This window comes from Ceratotherium simum, chromosome 25, assembly GCF_057802395.1.
Source record: "Ceratotherium simum simum isolate JZ-2026a chromosome 25, ASM5780239v1, whole genome shotgun sequence".
NCBI classification, from domain to species: Eukaryota; Metazoa; Chordata; class Mammalia; order Perissodactyla; family Rhinocerotidae; genus Ceratotherium; species Ceratotherium simum.
The window spans coordinates 9,567,580-9,595,487 of NC_141924.1; the positions used below are offsets into that span (position 1 = coordinate 9,567,580).

General features: G+C 43.2%; 1 protein-coding gene across 5 annotated transcripts; it reads right to left on the bottom strand.

Moving 5' to 3' along the window:
• Window positions 1-3,684: 3,684 nt before the first annotated feature.
• RBX1 (ring-box 1) lies at window positions 3,685-24,066 on the bottom strand. 5 transcript variants are annotated; one of them, XM_004437897.3, is made up of 5 exons: window positions 23,904-24,066; window positions 21,902-21,980; window positions 16,989-17,059; window positions 13,298-13,383; window positions 10,362-10,519 (listed from the first exon to the last, which is right to left on the bottom strand). In XM_004437897.3, exons 1-5 carry the CDS (start codon window positions 23,979-23,981, stop codon window positions 10,507-10,509), a joined length of 327 nt encoding a protein of 108 aa, XP_004437954.1. In that variant the 5' UTR covers window positions 23,982-24,066; the 3' UTR covers window positions 10,362-10,506. The 5 variants fall into 5 exon arrangements, with proteins under 5 accessions (XP_087305000.1, XP_087304998.1, XP_004437954.1 ...); XM_087448874.1 differs by lacking the exons at window positions 10,362-10,519; window positions 13,298-13,383 and adding an exon at window positions 3,685-4,077 and having other exon boundaries at window positions 23,904-24,045; XM_087448872.1 differs by lacking the exon at window positions 13,298-13,383 and having other exon boundaries at window positions 9,464-10,519; window positions 23,904-24,045.
• Window positions 24,067-27,908: the final 3,842 nt, after the last annotated feature.

A 27,908-nucleotide genomic window follows, 5' to 3' on the forward strand; every position in this document is an offset into this window, starting at 1 on the left:
CGCAGAATGAAGCAAATTTTTGCAAATCATATTTATGATAAGGATTTAAAATAAAGATTATATAAAGAACTTCTACAAATCATCAAAAAATAAACAACTCAGTTAAAAAATGGGCAGGGGCCGGCCCAGTGGCGCTAGCGGTTAAGTGTGTGCACTCCCGCTGTAGCAGCCCGGGGTTCGCCAGTTTGGATTCTGGGCACGCACTGACGCACCGCTTGTTAAGCCATGCTGTGGTGGCGTCCCATATAAAGTAGAGGAAGATGGGCACGGATGTTAGCCCAGGGCCAGTCTTTCTCAGCAAAAACGAGGAGGATTGGCATTGGATGTTAGCTCAGGGCTGGTCCTCCTCACCAAAAAAAAAAAAAAAAAAAAAAAATGGGCAAAGGACTTGAATAGACATTTTACCATGGAAGATATACAAATGGCCAATAAGCACAGGAAAAGATGCTCGACATCATTAGTCATTAGGGAAATGCAAATCAAAACTACAATGAGGGGCCGGCCCAAGGGCATAGTGGTTAAGTTCTCCCGTTCCACTTCAGCGGCCTGGGGTTCACTGGTTTGGATCCTGGGTGCAGACCTACTCACTGCTCATCAAGCCATGCTGAGGCAGCATCCCACATAGAAGAACTAGAAGGACCTACAACTAGGATATACAACTATGTACTGGGCTTTGGGGAGAAAAAAGAAAAAGAGGAAAATTGGCAACAGATGTTAGCTCAGGGCCAATCTTCCTCAAAAAAAAAAAAACTACAATGAAATACCTCTTCACACTCCCTATAATGGTTATTATTTAAAAAACGGAAAATAATAAGTGTTGACAAAGATGCTGCTATGGATAGAATTGTGTCTCCACTCCCCCTCCCATTCATATGTTGAAGCCCTCGCCCCCAATGTGACTGTATTTGGATACAGGAGATAATTAAGTTCATAAGGATGGGGCCCTAATCCTACAGGATTAGTGTCCTTATAAGAAGAGGAAGAGACACCAGAGCTCTCTCTCTTTCTCTCCCTGAGTGCACGCACTGAGGAAAGGTCATGTGAGAACATGGCCAGAAGGTGGCCAACTACCAGCCAGAAGAGAGCTCTCACCAGAAACCAAATTAGCCTTCACCTTGATCTTGGATTTCCCAGCCTCTAGAACTGTGAGAAATAAATTTCTGTTGTTTAAGCCACCCAGTTTATGATATTTTGTTATAGCAGCCCAAGTAGACTAATATAGATGTAGAGAAATTAGAGTGAATTGCTAGTGGGAATGTAAGCTAGTACACCCCCTGTGGAAGACAATTTGGCAATTCCTCAAAAAGCTAACTATAGAATTTACCATATGATCCAGCAATTCCACTTCTAGGTATATACCCAAAAGGATTGAAAACAGAGTCTCAAAGAGATATCTGTACACGTTATGTTCATTGCAGCAGCATTCATGATGGCCAAAAGGTTATCCCAAGCATCCATCAACAGATATATGCACAAACATAGTATATACATACAATAGAATACTATTCAGCCTAAAAAGGAGTGAAATTCTGACACATGCTACAATATGGATGAACCTTTAAGACACTGTGCTAAATGAAGTAAGTCAGACACAAAAGGACAAAAATTGCATGATTCTACTTATATAAGGCACCTAGAGTAGACAAACTCAGAAACAGAAAGTAGAATAGAGGTTACCGGGGGCTGAGGGGAGGGCAGAATGGGGAGTTATTGTCTAATGGGTACAGAGTTTCTCTTTGGGATGATGAAAAAGTTCTGGAAATAGTTGGTGATGGTTATACAACATTTTGAATGTACTTAATGCCACTGAATTGTACCCTTAAAATGGTAAATTTTATGTTATGTGTATTTTACCACAATTTTTAAAAACTTGTAAAAAGCAAAAACAAACAACAAAGAGAGACTGAACACATGGGAAATAACCCAAATGTCCTTCCAGGGCTGACTGGATAAACAAACTGGTGCATCCATATGATGGAATAGAATGGGACGAACTAGTCACACACACGACCACTTGGCTTAATCACAAAAGCATATGTCGAATGAAAGAAGCGAGTCTCAAAAGGTGACACACTGTGTGACTCTATTATATAACATTCTCGAAAAGACAATACTATAGGGATGGAGAACAGATCAGTGGTCGTCAGGGGTTAGGGGTGGGGGAAAGTGTGTTCATAAGGAGACAGCACAAGGGAGGTTTTACGGGAGATGAAAGTGCTCTACACTCTGTGGTGGTGATTACACTAATCTGTATATATGTTAAAATCTATAAAACTATTCACTAAGATCTTTTTAAGAGTCAAGTTCACTGTATGATAGTTTAAAATAAAAAATAAATGAGAGACTCAGCCACATGGAGTAACCTGCCCAAGGTCACACAGCTCCTCAGTGGTAGGCCGGGATGTGGACCCAGGTTTATCTCCCTCCAAGATTGCCTCCTCTCCACCGGCCCAAGCTGACTCTCCGAGGGCTAGTGTGAGGGAAAAATGAGATAATGGAGTGAAAGCTCTTTGTAAATAGTTAAGGGCTATACAAATGTCAGGCCTCCTTATTAATCAGGGAACCTGGCTGTTCCTCCAAGGACCAATTTAATAACAGCATTATTATTGATTTGTACACTCAACTCTGACCTTCAATATATTAAGAACTGAGGGTCTAAAAATCAAAACAAAGCAAACGAACAAACAAGAAACAACAGGTGATGTCTCCTTCCCTATAAAGGTCATGTCTTTTGAGGAGAAAAGATTTGAAAAGGAATATCTGGCCACAATTTAAAATAAAAAGATTACTTACTCTGGATCACGAATGATGGCACTGCAGGGTGGGCAGGCCTCTGCAAGGGATGGGATGAGGCAGAGTCATCATCACCAAAGACCCAGAAAGGGCGACCCAAATCCTCTGGGTGGAGGGAGGGAGAGGGCTCTGGGTCAACCGTGCACCTAGGGAGGAGCACACCAGCTCTGGAGTCAGACAGACGCCGGTTCAAATTCTGCCTCTGCCATTTCCTACAATGAGAACTTACACAGTCACTTAAGCCCTCTGAGCCTCAGTTTCCTGATCTGTAATGGGGGGGAGTGACAGCCCCCATCGCATAGATTCTATTTTTGTGAAGATTAAGTGGATGGTAAAGTCTCCACCTATGGCTGGCATATCATCAACAGTCAATGAATAGTAGATAATGATAATAATAACATTAGCAATAATTACCAAGCTCTTTCTCATATACAAAAAGATAACACAAAAATAATTTCAAAGTGAACCACACCGTCACAGGGATCAGAAAAAGTGCTCACATCTACACCATCAGTTTAAGACTCTTTCCCACTGGGCCGGCCCCGAGGCTTAGTGGTTAAGTGCGCGCGCTCCGCTGTTGGCAGCCCAGGGTTCCGATCCCGGGCGGGCACTGATGCACCGCTTCTCCTGCCATGCAGAGGGTGCGTCCCACACACAGCAACTAGAATGATGTGCAGCTATGACATACAACTATCTACTGGGGCTTTGGGGGAAAAAAAAAATAAATTAAATTAAATTAAAATTAAAATAAAAAATAAGACTCTTTCCCAGTGGACCACCAAACCCTGCTTAGACAGTTGGCTTGGTAAGCATGAGCAAAATGAAAGTAAAGGCAGTTCATTTGTTCATTCCTTCGTTTATTTATTCAACCAATGAAGGCACTGTGGTGGGTGCTGGAGATTCAGGAGTGAACAGGACAGATGAGGTGTTTACTCTCTGGGAGCTTCAGAACCAGGAGGGTAAACAGACTGTAAAACAAGTAATCACATAAGTGACCGAGACAATTAGAAAGCACTATGTGCTATGGAGACCTTAAAATGGGTGAACTGGGTGGCCATTTTCACAGAGTGGCCGAGAAGTCCTTCTTGGGGAGGTGACAATAAAGGTGAGTTCTGAGACTTGAAGAAGCCAGCCATGCGGAGACGTGGGGGCACTCCCAGGCCAAGGCCACAGGACAAGTGATGACTCCCTCCAGGCTAGAGCTCTGTGACCCCTGAGGACATGGTGTTCTTAGATGAGATCAGAGAGGAAGGCAGGGGCCAGCTTGCATGCAGATGCGTAGACCTGGGTGAGAAGTTTTGATTTTATTTAAGCACAATGGGATGCCAGGGTGGGTTCTTTAAAGTTTGTCAGATGACAGATGATGCAAATATTTAAAATTATCAGGCTAAGATCTCCAAACTGAGGTTAGCTTTGCCAATGGGCTGTTAAGTGTCAAAGCCTATTAGCCAAGGCTGCCCCCTCTGCAGAGAGCAGAGGTAGGCACTTGCCTACTTTTGCCTCAATGATGCTCCAGTTTGGGGTTTCCAAGATTAATCTCTTTTGGAAGTCAACACATTCTTTATTTGGCTATATTAACACCCTCGATCCCTTTACAGTTCATTCTTGCTTGCCTGGGATCCACTTTTCCTCTTTATGCCCGCTTGAAATCCCAGCTGTGATCTGTTCGATGTTAATTTCAGTGGGCAATCTAATTTTCTTTATTTCTCACTTTTCATGGTATCCCAGGTATACCATTTTTATTCTTATCCCTGTTTTACAGATAAGGAACCCAAGCTCAGAACCTTGTTCGGAGTCACGGCATGTGTTGATAGCAGAGCCAGGGTTTCAACCTAAGCTCATTTGACCCCTCACCGGGGGGACACTGGGGATCAAGAAGGCCTTAGGAAGAAATCTGAGTAGGAGTGTGAAAATACACAGATAATGCTGGATACTCAGGAGGACAGGGGTAACAAAGCAAGATATATTGATAGCATAGGAGGCACTTGGAAACTTGGGAAAAGCAAGGAGAGAGAGAAGGGCTCCAAAGCCTTGTAGCTTCTGCCATCTTTATTGCAGTACACAGTGGGTGGGTAGCGAACAGAGTGAGGTTGACAATGTGACGCAAGGAGCTAAATACAGGCTCAGGTGTCTCTGAGATGAGCTGGGATGGGAGTGGAGATGAAGAGCCCAGCAATTGACTTTGTTCAAAAGCAAAAATCTGCTAGAAGGAGCAATTAGGCAGATCAGATGAGATTGTGTATATGAGAGCATTATGGAAGAGGTAAATTGTGAGGATAAACCTTCAACTGGTTGAGTCACTGATCTTGGTAAGTGGAGCCTTCCAGTGACTGTAGACAGTTTAGCTTCTTAGGGGGATTATTTTTTTCTTATTTTAAATGCAAGAGAAAACATAGCAAGAATAAGTGGAAAATGGTTATAAATGACACATAATTTAATGTGCCTAACTGCAATCTCATTTTTGCGTGTTGTATCTTTTTTATATTGTTGCAATCACTATACCCATGATAATTCTATTTCCTCTTGGCATATGATAAATACTTTTCTGTGTTTCTTATCACTTTTCATGATTTTGAAAAATAATATTCCACCCTGTTGAAGTCCCATCATCTAATTATTATACCATTTGATTAGTGTTAGATTGTTTTTATATTGTTATACCTTTTAGGCAATTGTATTTTTGAGAAGTTCTGAAATTCGGTGAGATTTAAACACTGGTGGAATAAAAAAACAGTTGGGGGCCGGCCCTGTGGCTTGGTGGTTAAGTGCACGCGCTGCGATGCTGGTGGCCCGGGTTCGGATCCCGGGTGCGCGTCGAGGTACCACTTCTCCATCCATCCTGAGGCCGAGTCCCACATACAGCAACTAGAAGGATGTGCAGCTATGACATACAACTGTCTACTGGGGCTTTGGGGGGAAAAAAATAAAATAAATAAAATCTTTAAAAAAAAAAAAAATAAAATAAAAAAAAAAAAACAGTTGGTAGGTGTGACCTCCTTCTTCCATTGTCTTTGCCGTGTTCCCCAATAGCTTTGGATGAACAGAGATACCTTCTGCAGACTCTTGAGAATATAGCTTAGAAGAGTCAGGGAACATGAGCTTGCTGAAGGGGCAGAATCTTTAGATACTATAGAACTGGGCCTTCTGGATTACTCTTTTATAATACTTTCTATTCTTAGGGCTCCTAAATCTTGTAGGTGAGGGGATTAATGAACCCATTTCAACAATCCAGGTGATGATAAAGGCCTAAACTGGGTAGAGCAGAGAGTGGATTTAAGTGATGTAAAATTGAAGTAGAATAGACAGGACGTGGTGGCCACATGGATATTGGGGATGAGGGCAAAGGTGGCATTAAAGATGATTTGAAGGTTTCTAGCCTGTGTGACTGGATGGCAGTGTCTTTAAGCAAGATAGAGGCTATCAGTTACAGGAGTAGGAGTTAGTTTGGTAGAAAATAGAATATTTCATTATCAAGACATCTGAAAAAAGTTTAATTCTCCTGTAAGTATAGGATGATAGGTTCTACTTTTGTGTAATGGATAGTTTCATGTCTCAGGATGCAAAAGGTAGACACAATTAGTTTGAAAAATTGCTACTCTGAGGTTACTTCTGACTAAAGTGGAAGAAAGGGGACGCTTTGGCGAAAGTGACCATGCTGTTTCAGACTTTGTCATAGCCTGGGTGTAGGCAGAAATATGGCCTCACTTTGTGAGAGATTTCAAAAAGTTCAAAGGAAAGGGGAGCCTCCATGATGGGGGTCCTAAGGAGAGGCAGGCACCCAATCTCTATTTAGAAGAGTCTGAGGGAGGACCAGCCTCTCATGGCCAGCACTGAGGTGAAGGACTAAGGAGCTTGACTGGATTGGGCAGGAGATATTCTTGGAAGGAGTAGAGCGGGTCAAGCAAGATCAGCTGAAGCTACAACGCAGCACTGGGATCAGGTCGGAGGGACTCAAGCAAGGCTGGAAAGAGATGAGCAGAAACGGGTACACTGTGAAGTTACAGGCCATGTAAGGCTCTGCCTACCACGTGGTGAAGGCTCAGCTGGGGCAAGAGGACCACAAAAGGTGTTCCAACAGTAGGTCAAAAATTGGTCCAAATAGGAAGAAAAGAAGGAGTCGCTAAAGAAAATAAAGTCACGAGACAGGGAATCGACTCTCCAGTGAGTTCTGATTTGAAAAGAACCTGATCAAAACATGGGAAAAAACAAGGAATAGAAAAGCCAGGCAAAGGACTCTTAGAAGAGCGTTCTATTGGCTGAGGAAATGAGAGAAAAATGTCAGATGATGTTATAATAAAATGATGAGCTTTTTAGGAATGTTTTAAGAACGAATAAGGAGATGTGGGCACACTGGTAGGGATAGGAGGGGATAAAGACGAGAGCTGAGAACCGAAGAGCTGGTTGATTTTTATAGCAGAGTGGATACTAAAAGGATTTTGGAGAGCTGGCAGCAGCGCTAGGGATGATGGAGAATCGGGCTCAGAAAACGGCCAGCAACTGGGACAATAGCCAAAATTAAGCCACAAAACTAGTCTGGGAAGGTGCTGGCTGTTGAGGCTGTTAAACACTGGATGTCATAATCCATTTTGCCACCTGCACTGGGCCTTGGGTGCTGCCAGTCCCATAATGGATGGCAGGGTGAGTGTCTCTGATGGAGGTTAGTTGACCTACCCCCCTCCAACTGCAAGGAAGTTGGAGGAGCCAGGTTTAGGCACATCACAGTCTATGATGGGAAATGAACTCCACTTCCATCAAGGTGGAGAATTGCTCAACCAGTGGAAGGGGCATCGGGCCAAATTAAAAACTCACTTCAGGTTGCAGCAAGGAGACTAATGATAGCGAGACCAGTCGGGGGGAACTGTAATCGTTTTAGAGAAAAACGAAGAGGGCCTGGGCTCTGTCAGTGGCAGTGGGAATGGAGAAGAGGGTACAGATTTTAGTGAGAGTGCAATAGTAGAATGAAGAGAGTTTAATGATGAATTAGATGCAGAGGTGAAGGAGAGCAGAGTATCTAAAATGCCTTTTGAATGCCTGTGGCTTCAGGAATTGGATGAGTGGCAAGCTGTTAACCAGGTTAGGTCATCCAGAAGGAGGGGTATGTTTTGGGAAAATGTAGGTCAGTCATTTTTGACATGCTGAATTTGAAGTGTTGGAGAGACACACAGCCAGGGATAGACAATGGACGCATTGGGATGCCATTTTCCTAAAGATGGTAACTACCCAGTGGTATGCTGGTAAACGACTAACAACAGGGTCTCCAGGGCAAAGAAGCTCTGATTTGTAGTATTTTTCTATTTCTGTGGTGTAAATACACCCACTATGGCCAATTTCAAGCTACCCAGGTGAGGTTACTGAAAATGGATTTGGAAAGAGATGCACACAATCAGCAATCAGGAGCCCATTGAAGGGCCCAGCACACTATCACAGCTCTGGGTGAGGATGAGTTCTCCCAGACAGAGCAGAACCCCAAGAACAGAATCTTCAGTGGCAGACTGAAGAAGAAGAGCTCCTACAAGGCACAGGCATTGTCAGAAGGAAAACCAAGAGAATTGGCACTTCACGATCAAGCTTGGGCCCTGCCAAGCTCTCCAGAATTAGCTTCTATCATTCATTCATTTTCTTAGCAATCTCCTACTAGACTATTTGAGGGAAGAGACTAACTCAGCTGTGTCCTCTAGGTATAGCACACAATAGGCACTCAGCAAAAAAGCCCACTAATACCTTAGGGAATACTTATGTCCACCAGTTTCATGAGGCAACACAAGAATAACTGGATATATATGTACAGAGAGACACTCTGGCTCAACGTAAGAAAAAACTCCCTAGCAATTCTTTAAGTAGACACCTCGTTCTGTCTGTTCCACACCACTTCCATTCTTCTAGGAAATGTTACCCTACATTCCAACTGGGAGGTTCTCAAAGCAGTCACTGTTTTCTACATGAATCTACCAATTAGCCCAGCACCTGACCCAGCTGGGGTTTTGGAATCAGAACTTGTAGTTTCTCACATGACAGAAGCTGCGGGAGAAGAGGCAGCAGAGGAGGCGTCAGCATCCAGGATTTTCGTGAAGCTAGTCTCTGAAGGAGCAGCAGTGAGATTCCCAGCAGCGATCCCCTGGTTCCTCCTTCATTCTTAGGTCCAGCCCTTTCTTCAATGACATTACATAGCCCCACAGGCTCCCAATAAATTTCCCCTCACCTGAGCAGAAGCTGAGTTTCCGTAGCCTGCAACCAAGAGTCCTGATTAATACCCAAGCAACTCTCCCAACATGTGATGTTGTCATCTGTGCGAAAGTAACGGGTTCTTCGCTGAGAGTATTCATGCACAGTTTGAATGACCACTTGAAAGGGGTTTAAAAGAGGGGATTTCTGCCAAGGGTGGTAGCCCTCATATAACAGCAGCAGGAGCAGCGACCCTCTGAGTGCTTGCTACGCGCTAGGTACTGTGTGGTAGCTAAGTGAGCAAGCTGGGTCTGATCCAGGTTTGTTAAGACTTCAAAGTTCTTAATTACTAAGCTAAAGGTTCTCAAACTTTTTAGTCTCAGGATCCCGTATGATCTTAAAAATTGAAGACCTCAAAGAGTTCTGTTTGTGTGGGTTATATCTACAGATATTTACCATAATGGAAATTAAGACCAAGAAACAAAAGATTTGAAAAGAACAAATCTCATCACGTTAACATAAATATTTTTATTAAAAGTAACTATTTTTCAAAACAAAAAAATTATTAGAAGAGTGGCATTGTTTTACATTTTTGCAAATCTCTTTTATATCTGACTTAATAGAAGACAGCTAGATTCTCATGTCTGCTTCTTCATTCAATACGTTGCTGTGGTTGAAGTATATTTTAAAAAGCTGGCCTCATACACACATGCCATTGGAAAAGAAACTTCATGAACTTCCCCTCCTGAAAGGGTTTCAGGCACCCTCAGGAGTCCTCACACCATACTTTGAGAACCACTGCAGTAGACTATACTGCTTCACAGTTAAAGACTCTATATAGCCACTGAATTAGTATTAGAACCGGCAGTTCCTTCAAGGGCCAAGTCATTTTAAACAAATTGCAAATGGTGGTGGTGGTGAAGGAAACTTGAATTTCTTCTGTTAATTCAATTTTAAGTGACGCCAATTTTCAACGTAAGTTCATAAATTATTCTCTTGCCAGCCAAGATTACACATTAGATTTTTTCAAGTTTACTTTTCTAGACTACAAAGAGAAAGCAACCTCATACACAAAGTTAACATTTGGATCGTGGTTTTACAGTTTACAAAGCCAGTTTTTGTGCCCACATGATGCCAGTTAGTCCTTAGAAGCCACTTTATAGAGAAGGAAAGCTTGGAGCAGAGAGGCGACTTGCCCAAGATTGCCATCAGTAAGCAGGCTGTGGACCAGCTTCCTCGGGACCAAGCGAGTCGCTCGCAGGACAACTCTGCCCTGGCTCTAACGAACAAACATCTCACTTTCAAAAGCTGGCTTTCCAACCCAGGAAGAGGGACCCTCTATGGTCACTTTTTTCACATACACAAGGGACAGCATCTGTTCTAGAATCCAACTGGATTTTATTTGACACAGAATACAATATGGCTGCAGGAAGAGCAAACTGAAAAGACAAAGCAGAAAAGACACGGTTCTATCTAACTTATAATTAACAGGAAGGCAAGTCATTAAATGAATAACAAAACGGCTGAGCTTGATGGAAGAATTCTCTTTTTCTAGTGCCCATACCTGAAAGACAAAGTAAATCACTTTATTAATTCCTTAGTAATTTCCTGTTTGAGACTATAAACCCTGCGTAAACATATGGGCAAACTGAATTAAAACTTTAAAAGATGTAAGTGACCACAGTGCACTCAAGATTGGGTTATGACACTGGTCTGTGCCCCTTTCATCTTATCATCTTCGTAACATCTTACCTACCACCCCCTTCTTAATGACAGTCCCTCCCTGAGACTCAAGCACACCCTCTGGACTCTCCTTCCAGTTACCAGACAATGCTCGGCAGTACCAGGGAGGTGAGAGGGAAATATCAGAGCTGGTGGTTGGGAAAGGGAGCTCCATCTGTGGGCTCCAGTCAGCAGCTCAGACACAGTTTGAGCTCTCAGCCTCTCCTACCTATTTTCACCTCAACTCCAGGACTCAGGCAAGTTTGGGGTAAGGCAAATACAGAGAACAGTAACTGATCAGCCTTCAATTTTAAAATCTATCACCAGTTCCACTTACAGCGCTGATTACATTCACCACTATGGAAAGAGAACTGTGGAGAAACCAGGTATGGATTTCAGGTGGTTTCTGATGTTCCCAGAAGCCAAAATTTGGCTCTAACAAGATTATAAAAATAAACAAGGCCAGGAAATTTCCTCCACATATAAATGGATTTCTTGAACACAAAATCTTTCATTATTATCTTACTTAATCTTTTGTCCTGGTTCTTTTGGGGCAGTGGCCTCTGATTAAAATACTCTGTTATGTGGACGGAAACCAGGGCACTAGAACTCTGGATCACTGTTCAATCATCCTAAAGGACTACTAGATCCCACAAGCACTTCTCATAAAAAATCCACTTGAATACTGTCTAAAAAATTCCACACAGGGTAGGGCTCCAGAGTGTGTTAGTGGGCTGTCGAACCACCCAGAAGTTGTCTATCAGAGTAAAGCATGCCGTAATCTGTTCCTTATGAATTTGTTTTCCCAATGCACTGACAACCACTGGCCAAGTCACCAGTTGGATAAAGTAGCAGTGACAAAGTCCAACACGAGGAATTCTTCACACTCCCACTTCTTAGGCTCAGCCCTGGGCATATTTAATGGGCAACACGAGACAGTTTTGGTCCAAAACGGAACCCTGAGCCTACTCTAGGGCAGAGCCAGTTACAAAGCCTCTTGAGAACTTAGAAAAGTGCTTCTGCCTTGACATGTATTCCTGTCATGGTTCCTCTCAGAACGCAAGCTCCCCAAGGAAGGGAAGGACTGTCTCATACATTTTTACATCTCACATTACTTAGCAGACACATTGCTGAATAGCACGCAACGGGATATGAGTTAGGTACTAAGTATTGGCAGGTTTTTAAAAAAATGAACACACATTTGATAAGACTCCAAAATTCTTCACCAAAATAAATAACCAAGTCTAAAAGCAAAATAACTGTACCAAAAGAAACCAAAAAGCCATCTATTTCACAAACTAAAGAACCCTATTATTTGTTTTTTAAAGTAAGAATATCATATTAATCAAAACTTGTATTTAAATAAAAATCTCCCCATAAAAAATTTGATACAGAAAATGACCAATAATTCAACAGATAAAAAAAGGATGTTTCATAGAAAAAATATAAGAGGCATAAAAACATATGAAAATAGCCCAACCTCACTCAAAATTCAAAAAATGCAACTAATTTTCACCTATCAGAGTAGCTAGGATGGAAAAGTTTGATAACAGAGCCTTGGCAGGAAATGGAGAAAGGGGCATTTTGCTTCACTGTTTGGAGGGAGTGTAAATTAGTACATATTCTTGGGAAAGGAAAACCTGACACTATCAAAAATAAAAATGTGCACATTCTTTATCCAGAAATTCCTCTTTTAGGAATTACTGCTACAGATATACTTGCACATAGACACAAAGATTCATGTATAAGGATGTTCATCCCTACACATAGTTTTTAACAGTGAAAAACTGGCAACCCAAAAGTCTCTCAACAGGGACTGATTAAATAAATTATGGTACATTTACATAAAAAAATACTCTGTATCCATTAAAGAGGAGGTAGTTTGATATGTGTGGATATGGAAAATCTCCAAAGGTATGAAATGAAAAACTGAGGTGAATTAATCTAGCAGATGCTCATGTTTATGTTAAAAATTATATATATATACATATATATATACATCCACCCATATACAGGCAAGTACATATATAGAGACAGTCAAGACAGCTACTAAGAAGCTGTTGCTGATGGTTACCTCTGGAAATGAGAGTAGGAGACAAACACGGTAGACACATTTTTTTGGTATACCTTTTTGACCATTTGAATTTTCAAAAATTTACCATGTCATGTTTTACTTACATAATAATTTAGTTGAGATACCCATAAATGCCATATCAGAATTAATCAGCCTGAGATAAACCAATGAAACATAATAGGTGGATATAATTCTAGCCCAGAGCAAAGATATCTGACATTAATCAGCCCATGGAGGCTTATTATGAATGTGTTTGGAAATATTTAATAGTTCACAGATTTACTACTTTCACAGACCCTAGACAGTTGGGAAACTCTAGGCTGCAAACTCCTAAGGTTGGCCACACCTTTATGCATTTTCCACATAGATGAGTCCTTGTTTAATAAATCAAAAACTAGCTTATAAAACAAGGCATGTTCCATGTCTCCATCTTATGTTCCATGTCTCCATCTTCTAAGACTATGCACTCTCCAGCTTGAGGCGAGTCAAAGAATCGCACTGACCACAAAACCCAGTCTTACAACAGCAGAACAGCCAGACACCTACTTTTGGAATTCCCACTCTCTGTTGTCCAATGGACACACCTGCCGTGTTTTGAGCCAGCGAGAGATGCAGTGGAAGTGAAAAGCATGCTGAAAGAAAAGATACACTTCATTAAAATTAACTCTGTGCAGGCTCAGCCATCTGCTGACAATATGTCTCCAGAGCAGTGGACTGGTTACACAGAGAACAATGGGACAACAAACAAGAGAGGCAAAAGGTCAAAAACTGATCACACCTTGGTTAGGGACAAAGATATTTCCGATGAAACATTTGTTGGAAATGTCATTACTACTAAAGGAAGATAGTCTTCAGGAACCCAGCGTATGTTCTAGCAGGGAGCTCTCTCCCCTTCTCTTAAGGGAATATGCAATGCTGTTCTTGGTCCCATTTAGCTTATAAGGGGATGCTTCTACTTTCCTGGGACACAGGCAAAGAGGTCCTTGATCACACGCAGATTTCAAACTTCACATTCTTGATCCCCAACTGCCCTCCCCCATCTGTGGAGAATGGGAACCCCAGGAGAAGAGCCTTCTCCTCAGCCCTTGGTGGTGTACTGCCACTGCCACCCACACAGAGCTGAGACAGGCACTTCCCCAACCTTCCCGCAACCAGCTCAACTCTGTTCAAAGTACTTAATTTCCAGATTTGTTCAAAGACATACTGCTATTATAAGAGCTCAGTACTCAATAAGCCTTTAACGGGTCAGGGACTTTGTCTTAAAAAGGAATGAGATAAAAAATTAGGGTAAAAGGAAGTATTATGATGGGCAAACTGCACACAAGCAGCTGAAAGAGCATCAAACGGCTTATTTCATGATCAAGACAGGAAGTAAAAGGCAAGAGTTCCAAGAATACTGGTAACTGACAGGGAGCTAGGAGCTGACTTTCAGATTTGGGGAGAAGAAAAACCTGTGTTTGGTTTCCCAGCATGAGTTAATGACATGCAGATGCTAATCACAATACCTCTGCAATACCTTTATGCTCCTCTCCCTGCTCAGATGAGGAGTATCAGATAGAAGCAGCAAGTGTTTCCCCCCATCTAATCTGTGATGGGTGGGGGAGGTGAGGATAGGGGAGAAATGCTGACACCCCAACCAAACAATGAAAGCTTTTGCAAGCTTGGTTTATTAACAGCCTTGAAATTCGGTCAGTATGTCTCCCAAAACATGCATGGAACTTAAAGAAGAATCTTGGTGTGGACGGTTATCTTGTGAATTGTCTTGACAAAGACAAAAATAGAATTCAGTAATTAAGAGTGGAATCCACAGCTAACAGACTATAGATAATCAACAGGACAAATACTCTCCCAGAGTGACAGCTTTTGGAAGATCCCTTTCCTGTTGACTCTCATACAACTCACTGTGAAAAAGAGAAAAAACAAAATTTCCAAAAGGCAGAAAGCTGAGGCATTTTTCCCCATCACCAGGTGGTGGGGACAGGCTCACTTAAGGATATTCAAGACACCCGTCTCCACCACCCACCTCCACCGTTAGGCACTCTGTAGTGGTACGGGGTCCTTCTGTACCCCAGCTTCCTCAAAAGATGGAGGGAAAGAGGGGCTGCAAACGAGGCTGCAGAGCAGGTGAAAGCATCCCCAAATATTCCTGATCTCAACTTTCCTCTTGTTAATAATCTGTTAGATTAATGGGTATATTGAGCAGTCTCCAAGTACCCTGACTAGTGCTGCACAGTTCACAGGAGGTGTTAACACATATTACCTCATCTGAGCCTCACAGCAAGCCTGGCAAGCAAGCATGACAGGTATTATCATCTTCACTTTACAGACAGGAACTGAAACCCAGACAAGTTAAGTGACTTGCCTAATTCATGGAGCCAGTTAGTAGAAGAACCAGAACTAGAACCGAGGACTAGTCCAAAAGTTTCTGCCACACCATGCCAGCTCTTCTTCACGCCAGGCTCTCTGAGCTAGTCTCTCCTTAGCCAAATTTAAGGAGAAGTTCACTCCCCTTTCCTTCCACCACAAAGTAACATGGTTCTGGGGCCAGCCTGGTGGCGCAAGCGGTTAAGTGTGCACAGGTTGCTGCGGGGGCCCGAGGTTCACCGGTTCCGATCCCCAGCGCGCACCAACACACTGCTTGTCGAGCCGTGCTGTGGCGGCGTCCCATATAAAGTAAGGAAGGTGGGCACGGATGTTAGCTCAGGGCCAATCTTCCTCAGTAAAAAAGAGGAGGATCAGCATCAGATGTTAGCTCAGGGCTGATCTTCCTCACAAAAACAAAAACAAAAAAAAACACAAAGTAATATGGTTCTTAGTATACACCTGACTGCCAGGGAGAGCAGAGAGCCCGATACATTTTCTTTCTTTATCCCCATAAATGACAAAAGCTGTCCCTTGGCCAATACGGGCTACTGTGAAACTGCTCAAAGGGCCCTGCGGGAATTAAGGTACACCACAAGTGAGGTAGGGAAGAGAGCCTCAGCCCAACAGGGAAAGTACTGATAGCTACTATCTCTTCAGCTGCTAACCACCACCACCCCAAATTTGTATTTATTCATATTTATTTAAGAAACCCTTATGTCTACTATGTGCCAGGAGGTGTTCCAAGCACTTTTAAACAAAATCATTTCATCCTGATTACAACTCCATGCAGTCTACCATCAGCCCCATTTTACACGAGGGGATCCAGGCTTAGGGAGGTCAAATCTCTTGCCCAAAGTCACTTGGCAAGTAAGTCACAGAGACAGGAATGGTGTCCCGACTCCAGAGCCTCTCAGGCCTGCACCATGCTGGGAGCTGTGGGTCCTCTGCCCCCTCGGCACAGGAGGCCTGGACAGGACAATTTTAGCTTATGTGACTGGGACTGTAAGGCTATAGGATCAATTTTTAACACATGCTAGAAATAACATATTTGACGTTTGTTATCCTTCTCAGCTGTCATACCCTGGAAGGCTGTACATTCAGTCCAACAATGCTACACAAAACAATTCTGGCATGAGCCATGTTAAAAAAAACAAAAAACCCCAACTTAGTACATTTGCCACCTTAAAACACACACACACACACACACACACACACACACACACACACACACTTGAACACTCAATTTATTCACCAAACTTAGTTCCACAAGACATCCAGCCTTAAAAAAAGATCTGTTAAGAAGGTCAAGATTGGGGCCAGCCCGGTGGCATAGCGGTTAAGTGCTCGTGCTCTGCTGTTGGCGGCCCGGGGTTTGGATCCCGGGCACACACCAACACACCGCTTGTCAGGCCATGCTGTGGTGGCATCCCATATAAAGTGGAGGAAGATGGGCATGGATGTTAGCCCAGGGCCAATCTTCCTCAGCAAAAAGAGGATGATTGGCAGATGTTAGCTCAGGGCTGATCCTCCTCACACAAAAAAAAGAAGGTAAAGATTTCCACCAAGAGGAGAACATTCCAAAGACTGCCGTAGGCTTTGAAGGCAATTCCTAAAGGTGAATCCCCAAAATGTTGCTAACGAGGTGGGTCCACTTTATAATTAAGAAAACACGAGTGCCTCTGCAATACCTAACAATTTTTACCCTATAACAGGTGAATAGTACAAAGATTTAAAATCTTTTTTACAGTTTGTGTACCTTTTGGGAGAAAGATGGGCTAGCCATTTTTTTTCCTAGTTATTCTCAGGACTGGCAAAGCAGGAAAAGTGGTAATATGTTTACAAGCCATGCTGAGAGGGAAAGGTGTTTCCTTACATTACAGACTCCCCACGCAACGGTGCACTCTTCAGAAGTAGCAGATGCCTGGTTCGCTTGACATTCTATGCCTGTGGGAACAAGAACAAGATGACTGGACCTCAGGTGCAACAGCCTTTCAATCTACAGCAGCCCTACCTGCACAACTACATCATGATGTGATGGGGTGGGGTGGGGGTGGTGTAAACCTGAACAAAATCTCAAGTGGTTATTTAGTCCTAATTGTTTTTTAATGAATGGGAAAAGAGATGAAGAACAGAGAAGGCAGAGATGGGACTTAACAGTATGCTTTGCAATGACTTCCTGTCCTCATTCAAAAACAGAGGAAGGAACAGGCACTTTTTAATTCTGAACATAACCTGCCTTGTCCAAATGAAAATGACGCCTCCTAATTTGGTAAATTTAGTAAATTCTTGAAGCCACCTCATAACTCTTACTGTTTTGAGACTTGGCGTCTTCTCCCTATTCTTGGTGAATGCTTCCTCTTAGGCCCTTAGAACACCAAGGCTTGCCCACATGAAGGCCTAGCTGGGTAACGAGTTCCAATCCCTAAAGCAGGCAGGCAGACACATGTGAACTGGGACAGAAGCAAAACAAAAGGGGGTGGAGAGGCCTGTGGCAAACTGTAGCGTATGCTCTGCGTGACGGCATCAAAACTCAAAAGTCTTTAAAACACTGTCAAATAAAACACATCTGCTAAGCCAGCGGGTTAGAGATTTGGGGCCCACCACTTTGTGATGCTTATTGCCCCGGAGGTGGTTCTGTCTGGTGAACAGAACAAATTACTGCAAATGTATCCAAATATCAATTTCACAGAGGGGGAAGAGAGGGGAACTGAAATAGAATAAAAATCTGAGACCCAGAACAGATGAGTAAAGCTCTATGGGGGATAAATATTCAAGGAACAAGAATTACTAATGTATAATTTGCTTTCTCTGAAGGTGGTAACTAAATGGGAGTCTCTCTTGTGAAGAATAAAAAGCTCCAGGAAAGACTATTTAATAGGAGACAATTACTTCAGACTTACATAGGTGGAAAATAGTAAAATTGTAAGAAAACAATGCCGAGATGTTAATGGGTATATTTGGTCTTACGGGAAGAGATATACTATAATAAGGTTTTTTTTTTTCCCCAATCGTCAAAGATATGAAAGGCAAAGGATCTGAAATCACAGAGCTTGCTTCTGCTACCCAGATTCACACGACAAAGAGAATAGCTGGGTTTTCCTTCTGATAAGAGTAGAGAATTAGGGTTTACACAAGACTGATTCAAAAATTTATTGGGGCTATGAATGCACTACCACATTCAAAGGTATGGCAGAAAAAATAAAATCTGATGTCCTTCAGTTGGATCCTCTCACTCAGACAATGACTACGTATTATGAAATTAGCTAAATAAGAGGCCCAATTATTACTATTTAATAACAAAACTGTTTCAAGGTACATTATCATGTTAAATTTTTCTAGGTCTTGGTATTTTTAAGGGACTATGTCTTCCCATGCCAAGTGCACAGTAGGCTCTTAGTGCTTGAATAAGCAAACAAAACCCAATTCTATAACAGAGATAATGGGGGACACATATATATTTATTCTTTACCAGAAAGTTCCTAACGAAGAACAAAAATACATAGGAGGAATAGGATTATAATCTAGAGTGCCAGATAAGAAGGGATATGGCATGAAAAATTATTAAATATGAGTATAACATGTTCTCAAATATAATGTTTTCAAGCTTTTGGTGCAGAGAGCAAGTACAGCAGTTGAGTCGTTAGTTTAACAGAGGAAGGAACTGTTCACATCAACCTAGAGCAGAAAGACAAGTAGCACATCAAAGTTCCTGTCACACCTCTGCAAAGGCAGAAGCTTACTCCATGTGATGGATAAAGCTCGGGGACTTTGAAACTTCAATACCACCAAAGGACTGCTAAGGAAGCAACAGCTTCATCTCAGAAGAGGACAGATTTCACACTTTCAAAACATTGATGGACCTGGGGTTTTAGGAAGAGACTAACTTCTCATGGGCAAAGGCTGGGTCACAGCCCTTCTGAATGTCCTCTTCATCTGGAACAAGATTACCAGAGATAATGCAGAAAATAACACCCGCAGATTGTGTATTTCAGCAACTCTTTAAGACAACCAAGAAAGGGGCAATGTAGAATAAACACGAAGCTGTAGTAGGGATGTAGTATCAATTTGGACTCAAAAGAGCAAGTCTTTAGACCAAGAATGCTTTGTAGGCAAGTCCACCTGGGGCACAGCCATAGTCACTCATTTATTTACAGCTATGTATATCACTATTTATTTAATGCCAGACCAGAATTTATTAGAAAATGGCCATTGCTATAGCAAGATTCTTATTTTCATCTTTAACAAAAAGTCTGTTTACAAGAATCATAATCCATTTATTTTTAAAAGGAAGACAAGCCCAGCTGCGGCAAACAGACTTCTCTTTAGTGTCTATAATAAACAAAAGGGTATGTTTCTTAAGGGTAAAGGCTTGATCTCAGTCACTGTTTTATCCTGGTGCCTAGCAAAATGCCCAGGATATAAATATTCACTGAATGAATAAAAGACATAACTTGAAAATACTTTCATAACTTTTTGTTATAGGAGGTCAATATTCTACTACTTCATCTGACATTTAAAATATACGATAAAGCAGGTTTGTAACTGAAAGCCTACGTTGATCCCTCAAGCGTTCAACTCTAAGAGAAGACATTCTATCAATGGCCTTTGTCTGTCGTGGTCCTCCCAAGAAGTGCATTCTCTTACGTCCAGAGGGACACAATGACCTAAATATAGAGGGAGAAAAAAAATCAGGGTTCTATAAAATTGTTAATTATGTACAGAGGAGAGCCCCAAGAGAGTAAAATTTTCTCTGGGCATAACTCCTTGAGAGAAGGCAAGGAAAAGAAATTGGCAAGCATGTAATCAAAGACCCCACCCAAACACATTTAAAACTGCCCATGTGTTTTTCTGTGATGGGTTCCTTCTATCTATATTAAACATCATGGTAGCTGCTGATCTGCTTTGAGTGCTGTGTGAAAAGGTAAACAGGGTCAAAACTCAAAGAAACCAAGGGCAATAAACTACCAACACATGCCACGATTGCTTTCCAACACCAAATATTTGATTTGTGCTTCTCAAGTTGGAATGATGAGTCTATTCCCCTATTTTGTATTTTTATTATTCACTGAGCAAATATTTAATTAGAATCTGCTATGTACTGGACACTATGGTAGATGCTGGGAATCCAGCAGTAAATAACATGGACACGAGAGAGAACCAACTAAGTTAAATCACTGCTACAAAGGAAACTATAGGATGTCTTGGGAATATTTAACAGAACTATCACAGCCTGTGTCTGTGTGTATGTAAGTATGGTCAGGAAAAACATTTTTGAGCAAGTTCAAGGTGAGATCTGAAGACCAACCTTAGGTTAGTTCTGCACTGCTCAATAAAGTAGCCACTAGCCACATGTGGCTACTGAGCACTTGAAATGCGGCTAGTCTGAATTGAGATGTGCTATAAGTGCAAAAACCACTTCAAAGACAGTAGGGGAACAAAAGAAAGTAAAATATTTCACTTTAAAATATTAATGACATGTTGAAGTGAAAATACTTTGGATACAGCAGGATAAATAAAATACAAATCATCTCTTTTTTTTTTGTGAGGAAGATCAGCCCTGAGCTAACATCCCTGCTAATCCTTCTCTTTTTTGCTGAGGAAGACCGGCTCTGAGCTAACATCTATTGCCAATCCTCCTCCTCTTTTTCCCCAAAGCCCCAGTAGATAGTTGTATGTCATAGCTGCACATTCTTCTAGTTGCTATATGTGGGACGCGGCCTCAGCATGGCCAGAGAAGCAGTGCGTCGGTGCACGCCCGGGATCCGAACCCGGGCCACCAGTAGAGGAGCGCGTGCACTTAACCACTAAGCCACGGGGCTGGCCCCTCATCTGTTTCTTTTCACTTTATTAATGTGGGTATGAGAAAATTTTAGATTATATATGTGCTTGCATGTGTGGCTCACATTTAGATTGGACAGTGTTGGGTTAGACAAAGGTAATGGGGAAAAGAGGCAGAGAATATTCCAGGCAGAGGGAATAGGATATGTAAAGGCTCTAAAGAAGAGCATGCACACTTCGGGAATGGAAAGAAAGCCAGAGAAACTACCAGAGTGAGCAGGAGAGTGGCTCAAGATGAAGCTGGAGAGGGAGGCAAGTGATTTAGGAACTAAGTGCCTATCATTTCATTCTAGAAAGTTGAAATTTCTTTGCCCCATTTCTGATCTCAATAACAAACCATTTTAGTACCTGGATGAAAAAGTAACCTCAACTGTTCCTGGTGTGATCAACATTCTTGCCTCTATTACTACAAGGATACTCAGTCAGTCCATCAACAGCTATCATCAAACCTGCTATGTGTAATGGAATATGTGGAGATTTACATGAAACTTCTTTAGTGCAGTTAATTGCCTATTTAGATGTTGGCAGTGATGTCCTCTTAACTCTGTCTGGGGCTAACACTGAAAATCCTTCCTTCTTAGGCTTTTCTTTATAAATCTTACCCAGCAAAAACTAGCTCTAGATAGAATATTTTAGCTCAAAGTTTATTTTCTTTCTTTCTCTATTTCTGCCTTTGAGTCTGGGTATAAGATGGGAAATACAGAGGAATAACCAACAGTGCCTCTGTGTCCATAATTCACTCTAAATGTGGCCTTGCCATCTTTAGATGGAGTAGATTTATTTGAGAGATGGGTATGCCTCCAGGACATCATAAAAACTACTCTATTTCAAACATACCAATGGACTACATGCAGAAGAGCCCTTGTGAAGAAGAAAATTGGTCACATCAGGATAGCCACAATCTCTGTAACCTTCTCAACTTCCTCCCATCCTCCTCCAATTACTTACAAAGATCCATAATGTGGTTCCTGCAGATGGCACAGTTATCAACCACAATATCCCAGGCCCAGAGGGCTACCGCATTCCACTGCAAAGAGAAAAAGGGGGAACAATGCACTCTACTCTCCTTGTAACACACACACACACTCACACTCTAGGATTTCATGCTGCAGCTGCAATTATCATCTCTTTGGCCACAAGGACCACCAAACAAAAGAGCCTGGGGATACTACATTACTCTTATTTATTATGTCTGAGGGCAAAAGTAGGCTACACATATGCTCATTTATTCTCCAAACAGTTGAGTATATAAACACAAAAATTAATGAGTCATCTTTTAATTTTATTTTTTCCTACAGCTTAAAATAATTTAGTCAGCCATATCAACGTAAGCATAATTTGTAAGTGCCTGTTTTAGGTTTAATAAGCACAAACTTGAATTACTGTGCAGGTTCCCCAGGCAGCTGCAGAAGAGCTCAATTTCTGCATAAATAAATATCTGTTCTTCAAGGCAGCTTTGGAAGCATGAGTGGGGAGGTGAAAGCTAGGAACAGAATGAACTAAGATGATGATTGGATCATAAAATGGGTAATCGTGGGATAAGCTGGATAACGAATTACCCATTGTCAGTGCAGAGAACAAGGTCATGGCTTCAATCTTAAAAGATTACTTCTCAACAAACTCTAGAATTCACTAGAATTTTGTTTAGTTCCTACCATCAAATAAACTACTGTTCTCAACTTTTACATGCTCAGACTCTTATATTTAGTTCAAATAATTCCATTAGGAGTTTATCTAAAAAGTGGTATTTAAGTAATTCAACCTTCTGGCTTCTGCAATTATAAATATTCCCAAACTTCTTTTCCATCCACTAATTTGATGCCACCTCCCAAACCTTCATCTCTTTCAATCCCAATTCTCAATGTCTAGTAACTTCTTCAGCACGTTTCACCCGACAGCTTCAACTTCGAGGAAAAAAATCCTACTTCTTTTATTCTTCAATATGGCTGCTGGCTGTAACTGAGCATGCAGTGCCCACAATGAAAAGCCAAAAAGCACTAGGAGGGGGAATACTGTCAGTATTCATCCAGATGTTCCAGGAATAACATCGTCCCTATTTCAGAGTCTTCATTTTGAACAGATTCACTTTATCTTAGGTAGGAATCGGCACTTTTCTCCCAAAGTGTTGGCAAACCACCATAAGGCGTTTCATGCAAAAAGACACGTTCCACATTTCTGCTTTCCCACTTCCACCAGGTCGTTCACAACTAGTACACAACCCTCCTTAAATGACACAAGATTTGGGCTCGCATTTTCTTTTTAACAAATTCCACCATGGTTTTTTTTTTTTTGGATGGGGGATTCTGGATATGACCACAGGACTGGGGCGGCTGTGTGGCAAACCAACAGACCTCTCAGAAGAGCCAAGAGTTACACTCGAGACACTAACTCGGCGGGGATGAAGGCCAGGGAGGTGGCTAATGGAGGCCTCGATTAGGTGAGGACCGGGTCGGGGTCCCTCAGAGTCAAGAGGGACCCCAAGCTTCGGAGAGGGGCGGGGCAAGGAGATCGCCAGCCCGGCTCCTCCGAGACCTCCAATGCGGTAGGACCTCAGGTTCCCGGCTTTCGCCGCACTGCCCCATCCTCCACCCACCGCACCACTCCGACTCCCCCTTCCACCCACCCCACCCTCTCCTTCCCCAGCCTTCCACCACTCCAGTGACAGCTCAGGCGCTTGGCTCCCGCAGCCAAGCCGCAACCCCGCGTATCTCAATAAGCACGTCCATGATTGGCCCCTCAGCCTCCGAACGAAACCAATGCTGCCAATGACAGTGGGCCCCAGTCACGCCGATCAACTCTAAGACCCGCCCCCCGGCTTCCTTTCGTGGTACCCGGTCTCAGGAACTCCCTGAAATGAAGCCCTTTCCTCTGCGCCTCGGTCATCCTAGGGCCTGCCAGCTAGATCCGCGCCTCTCTAGGTCCCCTGAGGAAGGCGCTGGCGAGACCCAACCTTTTTCACTTCAAAGCGCTTCTTGCCCGCGCCGCTGTTGGTGCCGCTCGGGGTATCCACATCCATCGCTGCCGCCATTTTGGAAACACACGGTCCGTCGTCCGGCCACTGCGCCTGCGCACCAGCGCACGCCTCGCTCCCCCTCCCGCCCCGGCGTCTCCTCCCGCACCTCCGCCCTTACAGGCGCGCGAGGGGCAGGTGGGGCGGAGCGTGTGGCCACGCCTCTTAAAGGCGCTGGCGCAGGTCCCCCCGCCCCCGTCGGCTGCGGAGGCGGCGGCGGCGGCTGGGGCGGGGCCGGGCGGGGCCGAGCCGACGTGAGCGAGCGGAGTGTTTCCGTTCGAAAGGACTCGCTCTCGTCGCCCTCCCCGGGGAAGCTCCCGGCCACACTCTCTCAGCTGGGGCGGCGGCTGCTTCCTCCGCCTCGGCCGAGACCTGCCGCCCCGGCCCCGCCTCGCCTTCCCGGCTGCCGCGCTCTCCCGTGCCAGCGGGGCTTCCGCCGCGTTCCGCCGCGGAAGGGGCGAGGGTGGACGCCCGCCTCCTGCGGCCGAAACCCGAGACCCCGCAGTGGCCTTTCGCAGTTCCTGACCCCCTTCCGAGTCAGGGCCGAGGTGCAGCCTCCCTGGGAGGCTTGAGGCCGGGGCCCGGGCACCGTTTGGTTTCCTGATTCCAATTCGGGGAATGCTCAGGATCCGACGGGGAGACGGGAGCTCCCCGAATGTCCTCCCCAGGGCCAAGCTGAGCAGGTATTCTCCAGCCCTGCCTTCACCTGCCCACCTGAAGTAGGTGGAGGATGCTAGGAGCCTGGGAGATGCCGTCTCTATGTCTCGCGAAATACCAATCCGTCCTAGAATGGGCTTTGGTTAAGGTACAGGATTTCAACTTCCCGCACATTCCCCGTTGAGCACACGTTCCCCGTTCCTCAGTTGGTCATCTAACTGTGGGGTCCTTTCTTCCTAATTTCGGTCGTCTTCCTGCTCCTTGTGCTGAAGTCACATCTACAGTCGCTGTACTTCTTGAATTTGTGTGAGGCATTCTGCCATTTAGTCTTACTGGTCATTCCTTCGCAGGCAAAGCACCTATACTTTACCTCACTCTCCCATTCCTAGACCAGGCCCCCCTTTTGCGTCTCTCACCTTGCAGAGATATGAGTCAGCTAGATCACTCTTACCTAAAAATCTCACATTTTCTCTTAGAATTCGAGAGTAATGGAGTGTGACTTCATTGGTAAACTGGAAGAACTTCCATTTGTTTCCTCGTCTTAGTCATAAACAAGAACAACAGATCCGTGAAACCACCACCACAGCTTTAACTGGACTCGGAAAGAGAAAAATTGTGTGAGACCTTCAAGCATTATAGAAACCCTACAAAGTTTTTCTTAGCCCAAGTTTTGTTAAATTAATGATTCCATGTTAAGATATCTGTCATCTAATTTATTGTGGTCCTCCAGGAATACTAGAAACCCATAGTAAATTAAGGTACTGAGGGCATATTTATTCATTCAGTGTACCAGGTCCTGTTATAAATAGGAGAGACACAGTGATGAAGGAGTCAAACTCCTAGTAGGGAAATAATACGTGAGTCAATAAATACATCAGAAAATCTCAGATATCAAGTGCTATGAAGAAGACAAAACAAGGTCATGAGATTGAGGGGAGATGGAAGCAACATTCAATTGGGTGATTAGGTAAGGCCTCTATGAGGAGTGACAGTTCAGCTGAAGTCCTTATGAGGGCCTAAAAGCCCTGTGTGATCTGCTACATTCATTGTTCTGTGCTTATCTTCTTCTTCTGTTTTTTGGCTGGAGGAAGATAAGCCCTGAGCTAACATCTGTGCCAATCTTCCTCTATTTTTATGTGGGTCTCTGCCACAGCATGGCTGGCAAGTGGTGTAGGTCCTTGCCTGGGAACTGAATCTGCAAACCTGTGCCACCAAAGCGGAGCATGCCAAACTTAACCACTATGCCACAGGGCTGGCCCCTCTTCTTTTTTTAATGGTACAGTTACCTTCTAACACATTTTTTCATTTATTAGAGTTATTGTTTTTTCTGTGTGCTCACCAAGAGAGGAGATTTTTGATTGTTTTGTTTACTGGTAACAAAAACTGGAACAGTGCCTGGTACATAGTAGGTGCTCAGTATGTGTTGAATGAATAAATCGGAAGCTTATTGAGCAAGGGATGTGTGGTAAGAGATGTCAGACAGGTAGGCAGGGGCCAGATCAGGTAGGGATTTTATTGCAGATGTTGTGAGAAGGCATTGGAGAGAGAAAGTAGGGGAAGGGACTAACAGTGACATAATCTAAGTTTATAAAAATCTTTAAGCTTTGTGAAGAAGGGATTGTAGGGCTACATGAAGCAGCAACAATTTGCAAGTTGTTTCCTTTGCACCGAGCTACGGAGGGGAGATCGTAGGGGCGGTTCCATTAAACCTTGAAAACCTCATGTACTTATCTCTCTTTTGGAGATTTGCCTTACTGTGGCAATTGGCCATGGAATTCTGTATGCTAGGTTCTGCTGCTAAACCTAAGAAAACTTTTTGTGGACTCCATACTGATTCCTATCCTGCATAATTTCATTCCATTTACAATGCAATAGGTGGTAATTTTACTTTAGTTCTGTTCCTTTCATTTATTGATCCATTCATTCAACAAATATTTCTAAAATATCTACAGAACCTGCTGTGTCAACTACACCATGCTGGTCTAGAAAAAAAAGGCAATTGATATTTTAAGTACTTCCAAAAGGTCTCTTTCATCACTGAACTTATGGGGTAGTAGGAGAGAGGCAATAGTCAATTAATGATAATTCCAGTGAATTTTAGGAAAGGGAAAGTACAGGGTGCTTAGAAGCAGAAAGCAAGTCTGGGGAGTGGGAGGAAGTCCTCTTAGAGGAACTGGTTTGAGATTGAAGGATGAACCAGACGAATGGATGCAGTGGTATGCTGGTAAATGTTTAAAAACCACCTCTAAAAATAAAGTCTTGATTTGTAGCTTTAATAGCCAGATTGCAAAATTCCTGAAAGTTTAACAATTGCTCTTGTAAGCTGATGCAAGCTGGCTGTTAAAGCTACAAATCAAGCACTTGCACACAATGAGGGATGTGGAAAAAGAAGGCATTCCAGGTAGAGCCAACAGAGTGCAGAAAAGGCTGGAAGCTGGAGAATGCATAGTGCACTGGTAAAGAAGCCTGGAATGGCTGGAGTATAAAGAGAGAGAGAGTGGTATAAATAAGTCTGCAATGATGTGCAAGAGTCAATTGTTAGCATCTCCTCCCAATTCTGTATTTAGCGACATCATGTTGGTAGCTTCAAATTGGCCATAATAGTAGTATTTACACCATGGAGATTAGCAAACACTACAAATCAGGGCTCCTCCTACCCCTAGAGTTGATTGTTAAACATTTACCACTGGTAGGGGCCAGGTCTTGCAAGACTGTTCAGTAGAGCCATGCAAAAGGTTTGGGTCTTTATCCTTAGTGATGGGAAGCCGTTGAAGGATTCTAACCAGTGAGTCACATGGTCAGATATGTCTTTTAAAAAGTTCTAGGCAAGACTTCCACTTCTGGGAAGATGGAGTAGACATACTTTTCCCTATTATTCCCTCTGAGGATGACTGAAATCCCTAGACAGGGTATATTAAAAAAAAAAAAAAAGAAGAAGACTCTGAGAGGTGGAGAGAAGAAGGCAGACCAGTTAGGGATCTCAGGACTTGAGGAATGACATGGTAGTGAGTTCTCTGCGTTTTCTTTTTACCTCATACATCCCAGACTTGGAGCTGAAGAAGCTGGCAACCCAGAAATGCCAATAAGTGCAGATCAAAAAAAAAAAAAAAGACCCAACAAAAGGCTGCTTTCTCTAGCAAATGGAAAACTTGTAGACAATAACTGCCCTACTCCATCCAAACAATACAGAAGAAGATGTGGCCCACTCCCACCCATGCCAGCAAAGCTGTTGGGGAGTCTGTTTTGTACAGCTCGCAAGTCTGTAACCAAGTGCCCCGACACCTGTGC